The following is a 14,564-nucleotide window of genomic DNA, read 5'->3' on the forward strand; positions in this document are numbered from 1 at the left end:
GTTTCCAGAATTGAGAAGCTGCTCTTGCATCCACTGCAGAGCACAGCCTTCATCCTTCTGAGGAAACAGCAGTTTTTGAGGGACTAAATCCATCCAGAATAAGCAGAGGTCCGCAGCTCAAAGTTCTCATCAAAGCCCACGTGTGTCTTGGTGAAAGATATTTTAAAACAAACAGCAAAGAAATCACAGCCCAGCCTTTTAAGGGACTCCTACAGAAAGCTGATTTCTCTTCATATGAGCTTAACCACCTGATTTTTAATGAAAAGTGTTTCCTTCCATGACCAAGGAATTTTGTAGAAGGTATAAAGCTAAATCACTGTTTCTACACTACACTCTAGGATATTATATGTGTGTATATATATATATATATATATTTTTTTTTTTTTTTTTTTTTTTTTTTTTTTTTTTGAGAGAGAGAGGAAAAGGCTTTTTTATCACTGCTTTGACTGTCAAACACATCCTTCATTCACAAAGGCAAACTGCACTTTGTTAGAAACAGATGATGTTAGGAACCACGGATCAGGAAAGAAAATTCCAACTTTACTTTCCCTGGATACATTCCATAAAGTCCTCTGGCTTTAGCAGCAGAAACACCTTTAATTGGCTCATCTGGAGATTTCTGACCAAGTCTGACTCCTAACACTGGGAAGGTACCCCAATACTGGAAATGTTCCCCAGCTATCACCAGCAGCTGTGCTGACCAGGGAGTAGTCTTGGAAGACCTTATTTCTTTTTCCTTTTAATTGCAGAGCTGTCTCAAGACATTCACCTTTGAATATTCCTTCAGAGCTCCTTGGAAACAAACCCAGCTCCAGTCTCCTCCCTCAGGCTGTAATTCAGAAGAAATGGCAGAGTCTCCTCCACAAAAGAGGCATAAAAACCTTACAGGCTATTTTAATCTTAAATTATTCAGCTTGGTTGAACAGCAGTCATTCCAATGGAATGTAGGCTTGTTCTCCAACAAGGGTTTACTGTTTCTAAAATAAATGTCATGGTAATACATCAGTGCTAGACCTTTACTACCTGCACATTCACATTCAATAGTCACTGTCCCAGTTGAACAAAATAACAAAAGAAGGACATTTGCTAAAAGAAGGAAGTTTAACAGCTACCCATCAGAACAATACAAAAATCCCATTCTTTTTGGAAACATCCATCCAATTAAAAGTACATGTAAAAATTAAAAAATAAGGCAAGCATCAAGTAACATGCCTGTTCTTTTGATCCTGTTTTTATAAAAAAATGGCATATTCTGGCTTTCAAAAACAATATATAACTGCCAACTGAACTCAGCACTGGATTTCTTAGCAACTCCAAGTTTTGTATCCTTTAAGTCCATAACCACAGGTATTCCTGAGCTGGAAAAAAACAGATTTAATATCTGCTTTTGTTTTCCAGGGTCTTACATACTTCTCTGGAAAGACAGCCTCCACTTCAAGTACCACATTAAGAGCCCTGGACATTTATTCACAGAAGAGGTTTGCAAGGTTAAAAACGTACTGAGACATAGTTTTCCTCCTCTTGTACCAAGTAATGCACTTTATGAAACAAATCAGCAGATTAGAGATAGCAAACCATAAATACTTAAGTCAGGGAGCAAAAACATTTCAAGTGGCACCCAAAAAAACTTTACTCCACGTAAAAAAATGTAAGCAATTAATGATAATGATTTCTGCTGCTGAACCTCTGATCTGTCCACTCACCACACTATCCCCAAACACAGATAGGAGGTTATTGAATTGACAAGAGACAGATTTTCTGATCATCACCAATGAAAATCCCTGGATTTCACAGGTCTGAGTTCAAGATCACAAGACCTCCTTCACTGAGGAATTCTCTTGGGCCTTTGCACATGCAGCCATGCTGAGAAATAAACAGTGGGAAAGGGACATAAGCATTCAAAACTCTTCATGTTTTTTTATTAATTTCATTTTCTCTTGCACAAAGGAAACTTAATAGAGGACAGAAGGAGAAAACAAGTCTCCTTCACTCCAAGACATCTTTCTCTCTCCAGCAGAATCATATCTTTGCAGTGGAATTTGAAGAACTGTTGGAAGGAAAGAGCAGATGGGGACCTGCTTCAACAGTAAGTACCTCACAGCAGAAAACAACCCCACACACCACCTACCACCCTGCAAGATTCTGCTCTTGGAGGATAATTAAAAAACAAGCAAACCACAAAAGCATTTGACATGCTAAACTAGGCTTAGTTACAGTTTAGGTACCACAAAACCTCAAAAATTTAAAGGATAAATGCAGAAAAGATAAGATCTCAGCATTAGAGAAGATATAAGCTCACAATAAAATGTTCTCATGCATATATAACATTTCCACAGAACTCTTAAGATTACAGATACTTATTATTCAAGAAGTCACAACTTTTGGGTTTTTTCCATAGATGAACAGAAGGACAATATTGTAAAAACAGGAGCAGCAAGTGACTAGCAGAGGGAGAGGATGGACAGACTGCCTTGGGGGGAGAAAAGGGTCTCTTCAGAGCTCTATTTTTCCCCACAACAGGGGAATAAGTTTCCAAACATTATTTCTTTCCCTAAGTGATGTACACATTATATTTAAACATTTTAAGCATATAAATACACACATCTTATAATTAAATATATTCATTTCTTATTATTTGTTTACAACATGCAAAATGTCATTTCATGTCACTTTCATCCCTGCCTCGAGGTGTCACACAGGTTGGTACCACTTAAAGTTCCTGAATTTATGCAAAACATACAACGGGTCAAGATTATTTTAAAACAAACCATGCAACTTTTGTGTTTGTTTGCTTCCAGATTTTTGCCTCCCATTTTGGAAGATAACACTTCACCTAAGGATGGCATAAGAATGCTGAAAAGGGACTCACTCGGACATCAGTGGCGTCTCCATGGCGGATAATGCTGGCCCACATGGTCGGCTCACTGTTGGTTTCAAAGTAGTGGAAAACCTTCAGGACTCGTTCCATGGCCCCTGGGGAACGTTCCATCCCAGTACTGAGGTGAGTCTTTGCACCTGAACTTGGGGTGTGATTCAAGTTTGGGTCAAGGTAAGCTGCTGCCATGGTTTTGCTAGATGCTAGGTATCTGTCATATTCTAGGGAAAGGGAAAAAAAGAAAGAAATTAATTTTAGTTATGTATGAATCTTATACTTCTTCATACAAGGCATTTACCAGAAAACCGACAAGATTCGCTTCCTTTTTGGAAAGCAACTAAAATATTTATGTATCTACAAATATAAAAACCTACTGGGGTGACTACCAGAGAAACTGAAAGCCCCTTGGAGTGAGTGATTCTGAACTTGAACACCACAGTTATTTACAGAAGTGGTATCTTCAGCAAAACCTCTCCCATTTGTTTCCCAGTGGCTTAACCCAGGTCTCTGACAAAGCCTTCAACACCAAATACCAGCTTTCAGTTCAAACAGTTTTCATCCCTAGAATCTGCTAAGTCTGGTCCTACAACAAGCCTCTAAAGAGGCGTAAGGAAACCTCAGCACTGAACTGGAGGCTCTCCACTAAGAAGCCACACACCAACACCAGGCTCTCCTGTTTCAAGGCTAAAACAATGGAATCTTAGCTCCCTTTGTGCTGGTTTGGGAACCAGTGGCACACAAACCCACCCAGATTGAAGTTCATTATTCAGTGAGGAATCATTTAGATCACAGCTATCCCCCCCCTCTCAGCAATTCCTGAACAAGTAGCTAAGTTTTATTTTCCACCAGCCTGATTTCAAAGTCTGATGGCAAAAGGCACAGACCTTGGTATGAGTCTGCATGTCAAAGGAGAAAGAAGAAAATTGCCTCTTGGCTACTGCTCCTAATTAGTCAGCCACAAGCAGATGGTGTCTGAGAAATCAATGCAGTCCAAGAGAAAAAGAGCAAAGAGCACCTCCTCCCTGCCTGCCAGGCTAGAGCATCATTCCAGTCTGCTGGCTGCAGAGAGCAAAGGACTGCAGGGCTCTGCTCCAGGCCTTGGACAAGTGCACAGAGCTTTCCCTACCTCCTCCTCATCACAGTGAGGCAGTTCTGAAAATGTGAAGTTAAAAATAAACTAAACTTGATCTTTTTGGCATAGTGCTCTGACCGCCTTGCTGGTAGGAAACCGAACGCCTGAGCCCTGGTTTACCTCACTGAGAGGCACAAGAGAGACCCCTGCTTCCAGCTGAGCTCCTGTAATGCCTGGCTGCCCCTCAGAGCTTCAGTCATCATCACCCTGCCACCTGCCACGGGGCTCTGCTGACCTCCCCAAAAACTGGCTCAGAAAACGATTGGGGGAAAAAAAAAAATCAAAACAAAAACCCAGGTGATTTGGTTTTCAGGACTGGCTTAGTTCCACGCCTGGAGCTCCGAACAGGAGGAGAAGCAGAAGCAGCAGCGATCAGGGTGAGGGAGAGCATCTCCCCTCCAGCAGCAGCTGTGATAACACCAGCCACGGTCAAAACACACCATGAGCTCAGCTAACAGGAATTAGCACCAGCAATATCAAGGCTTGAAATCTTCAGATTGTAGATAACATTTGTGAGGCTAAAACCTGACTGGAAGCATTAAGCACCTATGAAATCCAGACCCACGAGATAGAGAAGAAACAACAGCCCATCTGGGCAGGATGTCTTTACCTCCTGAATAAATAGTTGAATTGCATTCATCCAAGGGAAAGGTAGGAACTTACACTGGACAGACTAAAGGCCTCTAATGTCCTGCCCTCAGGGAAGATGGTAAGAGAAGCCAAGGAGAAGCTTCTCCCAACACTCCCCCAGTGTCTGACCCTTGAGGGACTTCCCCCACCTGCCAGAGTTTCCTATCTCTGTGAAAACTCAAGGAACCACTACAGCTTCACTGTTCCTCTTTTCTGGCCATCAATACAAATGAATTAAGACAACCTTAGACCCACATTAAAGCCTCTCCTCCTCCTCACCTCTCACAAGAACAGATACAGATCTGGAAATGACAGCAGCCCCTCAAGGAGCCCATGAGCTGTTTTTACACAAACATTGACTTTAAAGCTGAAACAAGCACCAAAATCTCCCCTCTGGCACACTAACACCAAGACAACAAGACTGCACAAGCTCAAAACTGCAGGACTCCTTTCCTGTAAGGTTAAAAAGCCATTGCTAAACCCCAAACGTCTGCAGGGCAGGGAGTTTGACCAGGACAAATTCAGGCAGATGAAGCCCATCTCCCACCTGTTAGGAATGAAATTGCAGTTTTCAGGCTCAGACAAGGCCACTGACCTTGTGCAGGATGCTCTGCATCCTTCAGAACAACCCACCCTACCTCAAGGTCACGGGTGAAACTGCTGAGCTTTATTTAAAGTTTACATAAGCAGACAGCAGGGAGAATTGCTACAACACAAAGCAAAAATGACTCATTTCTTCACAGAGAACCAAAAGAATGCCTGCTTTAGTATTAATTCACCACACTCCAGCCCCTTAATACACAAATTCATCAGGTTTTATGTGGCTGAAGAACAGCTATTGAGGGAGAAAAGCTATCAGGGAAACACCAAACCAAGCATTTAGATGTCTAGCCATAGGCTTAAATATGGACAATCTCTACCCCTTGGGAGCAGCAAACAGGAAAGCAATGCAAGACTCCAGTACCTACACAATGAAGTGCTCTTCAATGGACAGGCAAAACACCATTATAATGTTTCCATTCTCATCAAAATGTGGAATTAAGACATCTGACTGACAGCACTGGGTACGGGGTCAGTTTTCACAAGGTTTTATTTCACAGAGGTTTTCAAAGTAAAACAACCCCATCCACAAAATTAGAATAGCAGTTTTCCTTCAGAATTTGATCATCACTGGTTCCTTAGAACTTCTTTTAAAAAGCCCAGCGTTTACTCTATGAAGCACCAAAGCAGCAATAAATCTGATAGCTCCAGGTATAGAAACACATGCCATATCTCTGGTTATGGACCTATTAACATTCCCATTAAAACCAGCCCTTGGGTTTAAGCTTGTAATGTGACTGTAAAACTCTGCCCCAGGCCAAAACTTTGTAAAACACAGCTGCTGTTAAACAACTATTTTACAAGAGCTGCCGGGTTGTTTTACAATACAAAGAAAGTTCAGATAACAACACCACGATGCTTATTTGGGCTGTTCTAAATTCAAACCAGACTGGTGAGTAATGCTGCAATTACACATCTTGGTTTAAATGAGCAGCTTTAATCCTCTTAGTATTAGACAGGTAGTGTGTGCTACCATGGGCCAGAAACAAGCTACAGTCAACTAAAGAAGGCAGATTTAGATTTCATATAAATCAGAAATTTTGGACAGAGCAACCTGGTCTAGTGGAAGGAGCTCTTGCTCATGGAAGGGAAGCTGGAACTAGAGGATCTTCAAGGTCTCTCCCAGTCAAAACCATTCCTTAATTCTATGACTTAATTCTACTGTATTTTATTGGATATTGTGGTGTAAAAAGCTAATGGTCTAAAGTCAAGCACGGTGAAATTTCTTTGTATGCAAGGCTCTGTGCCAGCATCCCTTAGAGCTTCCAAGAGGAAAGACTATTGTTCTCCCAGTGCTTGCACTTCAGAGAAATCCCTGTGATTTCTCAGTAATGTCAAGGACTATTCCAAGATTGGGGGAGGAGCAGAGCAAACCAGCCCTGGCCTGGTGATACTGAGTGGGTCTGTTGAGATGCTGCTGTTGTACCCAGACTACAACACAAGACAGTTTTCTTTACTGTGGTGGGAGTACCTGAGATTTAGGCAAGTTGAATCTACCTAGAAGTCATTTCCTCTCAGTGTGACTCCTCCGGACACGTTCCCACATTTGCTGACTATATCAGAAACAAAGTCAGTGTTATGACTTCCAGTAGCACAATCAAAGTTCTAAGTCACGTTTCACTATGAGCTTTGAGTACTCAGAAATTAAATCATTTCCACTAATGAGACAGTCAAAAGTCATTAAAAAATATTTAAATCAATTAACTGCAAATTGGTTAATAAAGTGATAGTAGAGTAATCTCATAAGGAAAATGGTTTCAATGCAAATAATGTCTGCAACATCAGCAGTTTGATGATAAAAAAAAATTTAAAAAATAAACAACACTTTTTCTTATTAGTGTTGGCTGATGGCCAACAATGCAGAGCTAACAAGTTCACATTACAAGGAACCAAGCTGTAATTATTCACATTATTCACATTGTGACTCCATGTTGTCCTTTGTAGATACCATGAAATCTCATTATTCTTTAACCTCCACATTCTGATCCCCATCTAAGGCTTGAAGGCATCGACATCTAAGAGCTAAAGCCCCTTCCAGGTGGCATTTCTGCAAAATAGCTTGGTCCATCTAAATTCAAACCTATACAAATCTGAAAGACTCTATAAAATCTATTAGAAGAGTTAAGAATATATTAAAAATACTGTTAAGATTCAGAGTTCATTTCATTCTCTGGTCCTGGTGTAATAATCCTTCTGCAAGACTTAAAATACTTTCAAATATTACTTAATTATTAAAGTAAATAAAAGATTAGATTTAGATTGCTTGCACCTTTGACAAACAACGCTGCTTTACTGGACAGACTGACTGGACAGCAGCTTTCCAGAGGACCTGGATCTCTTGGTGGACAACAAGCTCACCATAAGCCAGCAAAATGTCCTTGCAACCACCAGGCTCCTGGGCATTGTTACAATCCTGACAAGAGAGACATAGACATTATGGACACCGTCCAATGAAGGACCACAAAAACAGGTCAGGAATTTGTCTGTCATACAAGGAAAGGCTCAGAGAAATGGGATGGTTTGGCCTGGGAAAAGAAGCTCAGGGAGATCTTCCAAATGTGTATAAATCCCAGTAAAGATGGAGCCAGACTGCTCCCAGTGGTGCCCAGTGAGGACATGAAGCAATGGGCATGAAGGGACAAAGCAGGAATTCCCATTCTAAGTATTAAGAGAAAGTTTTTGCATTACACAGGTGGCTGAACACTGCAACAGGTTGCCCAGAGGTTGTGGAATCGCCATCTGTGGATATTCAAATCACAGCTGGACACAGTCCTGAGCAACCTGCTGTAGGCTGACCCGGCTCTGAGCAGAGGCAGAGGAGGATAAATCTCCACAGGTGCCTTGCAACACCTGAAATTAAGGATTTATTTCACACTCTAAAATCATAAATTATCCAAAATACATCTCACATCAGAGAGTAAACATCTTGTGCATTTCAAGTTGAATCCATTTTCACAGCTTGTATTAAATCCTGCTGTAACTCACCTTGCAAATATTAACTTGACTATCTCAACCTCACAGACAGGAAAGGTGTAAAGTACAATTTTAACTACGATCCCCATGACAAAGCCTGTATTTTTGGAGCCTGTGTTGAGAGTCAGCACATTGCTGACTTTTAATATCCCCCTCACCTGATAGAAACACATCCACACCACAGCAGAGAAGCAGCAAACATGCCAGGTGTGTGACAAGTCCTTTTTGCATTTCCTTGATGTCAACATCTTGTTACACATTTAAGGATGAAACCTGGAGAAAACCATTAGGTTTGTGATTTCAAATGAGGGACGGATGCAAAAAGAAAGGAGAAGGGCTATTTTTTTCCTTTTATCATCACTTTAGTCTTCAAAGACATCCAGTAATTTCAGCTATTTCCAGAAGTCACGTTGGAATGTCCCTGTTTGCTCCCTGCTGAGTTTATTTTTCTTGTACTTCTTCTTTCAGCGAATGCTGATGTTCAAAAGCAGAAGAAAAAAGGAGCAATCCTTTGTTCCACTTTACCCTGCCTTTCAGCTATGTTCACTGGTTTTGGTAATATTTGCTATGACTACATCCAAGAACACATTTATTTATTTATTTCTCTTGCTGCCTCTTTTTAATCCCTTCCTGGTCACTGCTTTCTCCCTACTCCTCCAAATATATCTATTTTTAAGTGCAGTATTTGTACTCAAAAGCATTTATCAAGGCTCTCAGGTCAAAGTACAAAGCCAGACACATTAAAACAATTTTAAAATCAAGCTCTTAGTACCTACTTTGGCCTAAATCATCTCACCAAGTACTTCACTGTATCAGTATGAAATGGAAAAACAGTACTGGCAATACCATTTTTTTCCCCTCAGGGAATATTGCCTGAGCAGTTACTAAATCTATGTCTCAATACAGCTGAAAGATAATACAGACCAAAGTCAAAACAAGTTTAGCAATACAGATTGCCAATATGGGAACATTTATTTCAATTATAATAATGTTTTAGGAGATTAAATGTTCAAGGGAGCATGAAGGAGGAATTCAGACATGGCGTGAACTACAAGACCCACATGAAGTGAAGCAATATGACAATCCTGGGCCTGTAAATGTAAGACAAGTATAACTCACTAAAAATCAATAATAAATACAGTATAAATTAATTAATGTATCACCTAAATTAAATGAAACCATAGCATATTCCCTGTACAGCTGCTGTGGTCAAAGGCTGCTGAAGAACTCAGAGTGGATTTTGCTGAGTGCCAAAGAATTTTGAACTCAGAGTGCATTTTGCTGAGTGCTGTTACTGGGGTAGCTGCACCTTGGGATGACAGGATTGAGAAGGTTTCAGGGGACAGACCAATGGTTAAACGTTTGTCCTGTCAAGCAGCAATGTTCCAAATGTCCCAAAAAGTCTTGTACTCCTCCACCCTGCATTCAAAACACCACTCATCCTTCTCACTAAAAATCCCACAGGATTAAGTCCTAATGTACCTTTAAATACTCAGTTTAACCCAATTTTATTGTAACATTACATAATCTGTGCTATCAGCAATTCCCTTTGGAGTTAGCACCGTTTTCTATTTTTAATATTAAAAAATTAAATTGTGAGGAAACATCAGTTGTGTTGGGAATACAAGAAAATCAATGTCTGTACAAGCTTTAATCAGAACACAGTATCCAGTTAGATACTTGCCTAATTTCTCAACAGCACTCTGAACTTTCACTGGGCTCCCTTGGCACCTCTGAAATTCAAATAAACACTAATCTCCCCTTGCACTTTCTGTTGCTTGCTTCTAGCAAGCTCTAGAGAATTAAAGGGGTGAAGTTTTATTTCAAAAGGCACCAGAGAAATGAGCAAGTAACAACTGTGCAATTTTAAAATAAAGATTTAAATTAATTTCTGTGTATTTTGCAGCTGCACTACTTGCTGGCAGCAGCCCTTCCTACGAAAATTCAAATAAAAGACTGAAGGAAGCTGTGTGAATTCAAATAATCTTTTCTAACACTCCTGTCTGAAACACTGCTCCAAGGAGGACCCACATAGCCCAGCTCTTCTTCCAAACACCTTTAGAAGCAAATACAAGCAGGAAGAGTTTCCTGTCCTAGAATAGTAAAAACTAATGAGAATTGGTGATGATGCAAGGGTGCCTCTCTGAAATTAAAAACCAGAAGTTCCTGAAACTAGAGGCAGCAGAGGAGAGCAATTAGCTATCCCAGCTACACACTGTCAATGCTTAACACATTTGGCTTTGGCCACCATTCGATTTTACCTGGGATTTCCTGGTTTTATATTACTGAATGACACCATCCCAGTCTATAATTCAAAATGTTCCAACTACCTTTTAATGTTTAACCCCCTTTAATAATTTTAACTGTCAGATAAAAGGCACTTAAGTGCTCAGAAGGAACAGCATGACAACAGCCTCGCTGTTGCTGGCAGGGCAATGGCCTCTTACAAAATTCAATGACCTGTAAAAAGTTTTCCTTAGGCCTATTCTGGTTCAGGTGTTTTTCAAAGCCAGTAAAAAAAGCCTCTGGTATATAGGTAGAAATGAAGAAAACCATGATTCTTTACTCTGTATTCTGGCTAAGTCAAGCTAGAAGCAAATAAACATACACTGTATGGACCACTTCAAGATTTTTATTAAAAATAAAACAAAACCCAACAAAATATAATAAAGCCTTAAAAAGGCAATTTTAAAAGCAGATTAAAACACCTCATCCACTCCAAACAGATCATCAGGGCCCTCTTCAGAGTTCTGGAGTCAGCACCAATGATTCCACACTGCTTTGTATCAGAACAATTTATGGATTCCCCAGCAGTGCTTTCATCTCAGGTCCTGACGTGCTGTGCAGGGCTGAACCCACACCCAGGACTCATCACCTCACTGCAGCTGGAATTGTCCCTTGGACAGGGTCCCTTGTTCCCACACTCTCTCCAGAAAAACAGGGACTTCTGTGCTGTGTACATTGCTCTTTTCAATCCCGAAGAAGCTCTGAGGTTTCTGGTGGGGTTCATTCCAGTGAATGCATCATTAAATCTCTGAATAGAATCATCAACACTGAAAAGCTCTGAAAATGGGCAACATCCAAGAAAACACCTTTGGTGTCCACCCAAAGCATTTTTCAGTCTTTTACCTTCAATCTATACTAACACAGGGCTACTGAACCCTTCTTTAGATTAATTAAAGCATGTCTAATATACCACAGGTCCTGAAGTTTGGCATTTATGCGGTACTGAGAAATAAGGAATTCACAATTTTAAGGAAAAGCTCTCACTTAACTCGATTACAATATAAAGTGGGTTCAGAATGTGTGTTTTTGGGGGTTTCCTCAACATGCAGTAAACAGAGAGGAGTCAGACAACAGCTTACTAAAGAATTGATGTTAGAAAAACTAATTCATTTTTCCTAGAACCATCTCCACTACATATGTCAGATCAGCTAAAAATTTGGCTTTGCATGAGACACAAATGACTAAAAGCGTTAAAAGTTCTGAGCTGAAGAAGGTAACAGCTGCAATCAGACCATTTTAGTTCCAACTGAGTCACTACTTCCTCAAGTTTTTAAACCAGGGGAAGAAAGTCATTCCAACTGGTATTAACCAGTCAAAATACATTTAATTTAGGCCTTCGTTCAAGAGAGTTCTCTGAAAGTGGATTTTAGTACTTAAAAGGATAAAATATTGGATCTGTGGTAGAAAAATTAATTAGAACCTGGAAGAGGTGGGTTCAATCCCGTAAAGCAAGACAAGCTTCAGTACAATTAAGCTTCATCAGTTCTGTCACTTCCAGTTGTGGTAGTAATCATGCAGGAACACCACAAGAATAATCAACCACAGTTCACGTGGCACTATTTTCATCTCCTCTCCAACCTCCCCTGACAGGAGACATCCTGGGTCAAAACCTCATCATGCTTTGCAACACATGAGCCATAAATACAATACAGCTTGTGCCAAAACTCTCATCAGCCTTTTCCACTAAAGCAACTGTTTGGGTTACTCCAACTAGTCCATCCCATCCCACCTGAGATAACCCAGATATTTATTTGTTACTGGCAGTTACCTAATTTCAAACAACAGGGAGTGGGGTCAGAAATATCTAATTCAACTGCTACACATTTCAAAACCAGAAGTAAAATCGAGTCTTTGCAGGTTCTGTGACAGCCCATCTGTGGTGAATTAGCACAGACCCAGCAGCAGAGGCCCCAAACCACCAGCATGAGCATATACTCATCATGGCAGGGGAGCAAAGGAGACAGGAGTGACTGGTTTAACATCTTCATGGTGGAGAAATTCAGGCACACCTGAAGGCATCAAGTCAGCAGGTTTCACTAGCCCCACAAGAATTTACTGCACCTTTTCGGAATATATTTGATAATGGACAGGTATTAAGTAAGAAGCTCATAAAGATGCAACTTACTTTAGAGTGCATTTTTCTTCTATTCAATTATTTCCCTGGAAACAATAAATCAATTCCCACCATCACAGTGATGAAATATGCAATTTGTGTGTGACAATCTCACCATTTGCAGAAACAGCAGGTGGCAATAAATTAAGTTGGTGTTACACAAACAAGACACCTCCATAAGCTAACACCACACACATTGAGGTATCAATCCATCCCCCTTCAAGTCTCTACTAGAACATACAGGAATATTAATTGGAGAGGGGGGATGCACTTGAACACAGGCAGTTTTAAATGCTGCACTGACTTGGCCTGAGAACACAATCCAAAAGGATCTGGCAATTAAAACACCTTGCATATGAGCTTCAGGAAGCAAAGTTCTTACCTATTTGCAATCTGTGCTCTTAATATGCTTGAATTTATTTTGAAATAAATACTTCACAGTAGCTAGAGAGAAAACAGAAGAATAATCTCCTTCAGCAAGGAGTGTGTGTGCTTTAGTATGTATGAAAATATTTCTGCACAAAACCTGAATGTTGTGAAAATACACCTTCCACACCACAAACATGCAGCAAGTCAGAGGTACCTGGGTCAAAAGTACTTGGAAACACTTAAAACCCTACATAAAATAAAGAGGAACAAGCATTAGGAAAAACTGCACAAATTGATAGAATTATTAAATATTCCAAACAAAGACGACAGTATTTCATCAGGTTATCAGTTTGAGTCTGAAACTGGGTCTTTGAGAACTTTGTGACTTGGAAGAGGATCTGTCAATGCTTACTAAAGGCAAGGGGTAGGTGTCTTCAGCATCACACAGCCCCTTGCCAGCAGAGAATTATGGATTAAGTTTTTTCTATTTTACTCCAAGGTTCAACAGAAAAGTCAATGGAATTTCCAGAACATCTTTTGCACTGTCCAAAAGTCCAGAGAAGAGCAACTAAAATAAGGAAGGGGCAGAGCAGGAGCCTTGTGAAAGGAACCTAAAAAAGGCAGGACTCCAGATGGGAGCTTGATCAATACTTACAAGATCCACGAGGATAGTATTAAAAGATTCTCTACAAGTCTCTAATGCAGTGGGTACTGAAGAAACATAAGGACAGGCTGTAGACAACAGTCATGCTCACACATTCTCCTGAGAGAGTCACAAGTAGGAGATGCTGTCCAAAGAGACTGAAACACTGATGGGTTAATTTTTTTTACATTAAGAACATCCATAAAAGCTTCATTTTTTGCCTCTGTTATTAAAGCAGAAATACAGAATTATGGAACAGTTTGGGTTGGAAGGGAGCTTCAACATCATCTCATTTCAACCCCTGCCATGGGCAGGGACACCTTCCACTGTCCCTGGTTGCTCCAAGCCCCATCCAGTCTGGCCTTGGACACCTCCAGGGATGGGACATCCACAACCCCTCTGGGCAACATGTGCCAGGGCCTCACCACCCTCACAGGGAAGAATTTCTTCCTAATATCTAATCTAAACCTTGTGTCCTTCCTCTTAAGGTGGCTACCCCTCATCCTGTCACTCCAGGCCCCTGTCCCAAATCCCTCTCCAACTCTCTTGTAGCCCCTTCAGGCACTGGAGCCTCCTCCTCTCCAGGCTGAACAGCCCCAACTCTCCTGGTCTGTCTCCATAGCCAAGGTGCTCCAGCCCCATGATCAACTTAATAGCCTCCCCTGGACTTGTTCCAAAGGTCAAATATAAACCTTGGGTCTTCCAGAAAGTTCAGATGAGAAGACAGATACGCAGCTTTGGCAGCTTTTTCATAGACTACATCTATCAAGTCAATAGATGCCAGTGCAAGATGATGATTTCCAAATTCAGAAAAGCCTGAAATCAATGAATTCCCATCTATGAACACATCCAAAAAGCCTACACTGTATATATTCTGATCCTTTAAAGGGTTCATATAAGTATGTTTAAAAAAAACACCACCAACAAAAAACCAAAACAAACA

General features: G+C 40.6%; 1 protein-coding gene across 5 annotated transcripts in view; it reads right to left on the reverse strand.

The window, feature by feature from the left end:
* PTK2 (protein tyrosine kinase 2) overlaps positions 1–14,564 on the reverse strand; it is a 195,961-nt gene that overhangs the window by 103,405 nt on the left and 77,992 nt on the right. For all 5 annotated transcript variants that reach the window (XM_059867647.1, XM_059867663.1, XM_059867639.1 and 2 more), the window contains one exon: positions 2,870–3,096. In XM_059867647.1, coding sequence (XP_059723630.1) covers positions 2,870–3,064 — 195 coding nt within the window. In that variant the 5' untranslated portion in view covers positions 3,065–3,096. The remainder of the gene's footprint in view (positions 1–2,869; positions 3,097–14,564) is intronic.

This window comes from Haemorhous mexicanus, chromosome 1, assembly GCF_027477595.1.
Source record: "Haemorhous mexicanus isolate bHaeMex1 chromosome 1, bHaeMex1.pri, whole genome shotgun sequence".
In the NCBI taxonomy this organism is placed as follows: domain Eukaryota; kingdom Metazoa; phylum Chordata; class Aves; order Passeriformes; family Fringillidae; genus Haemorhous; species Haemorhous mexicanus.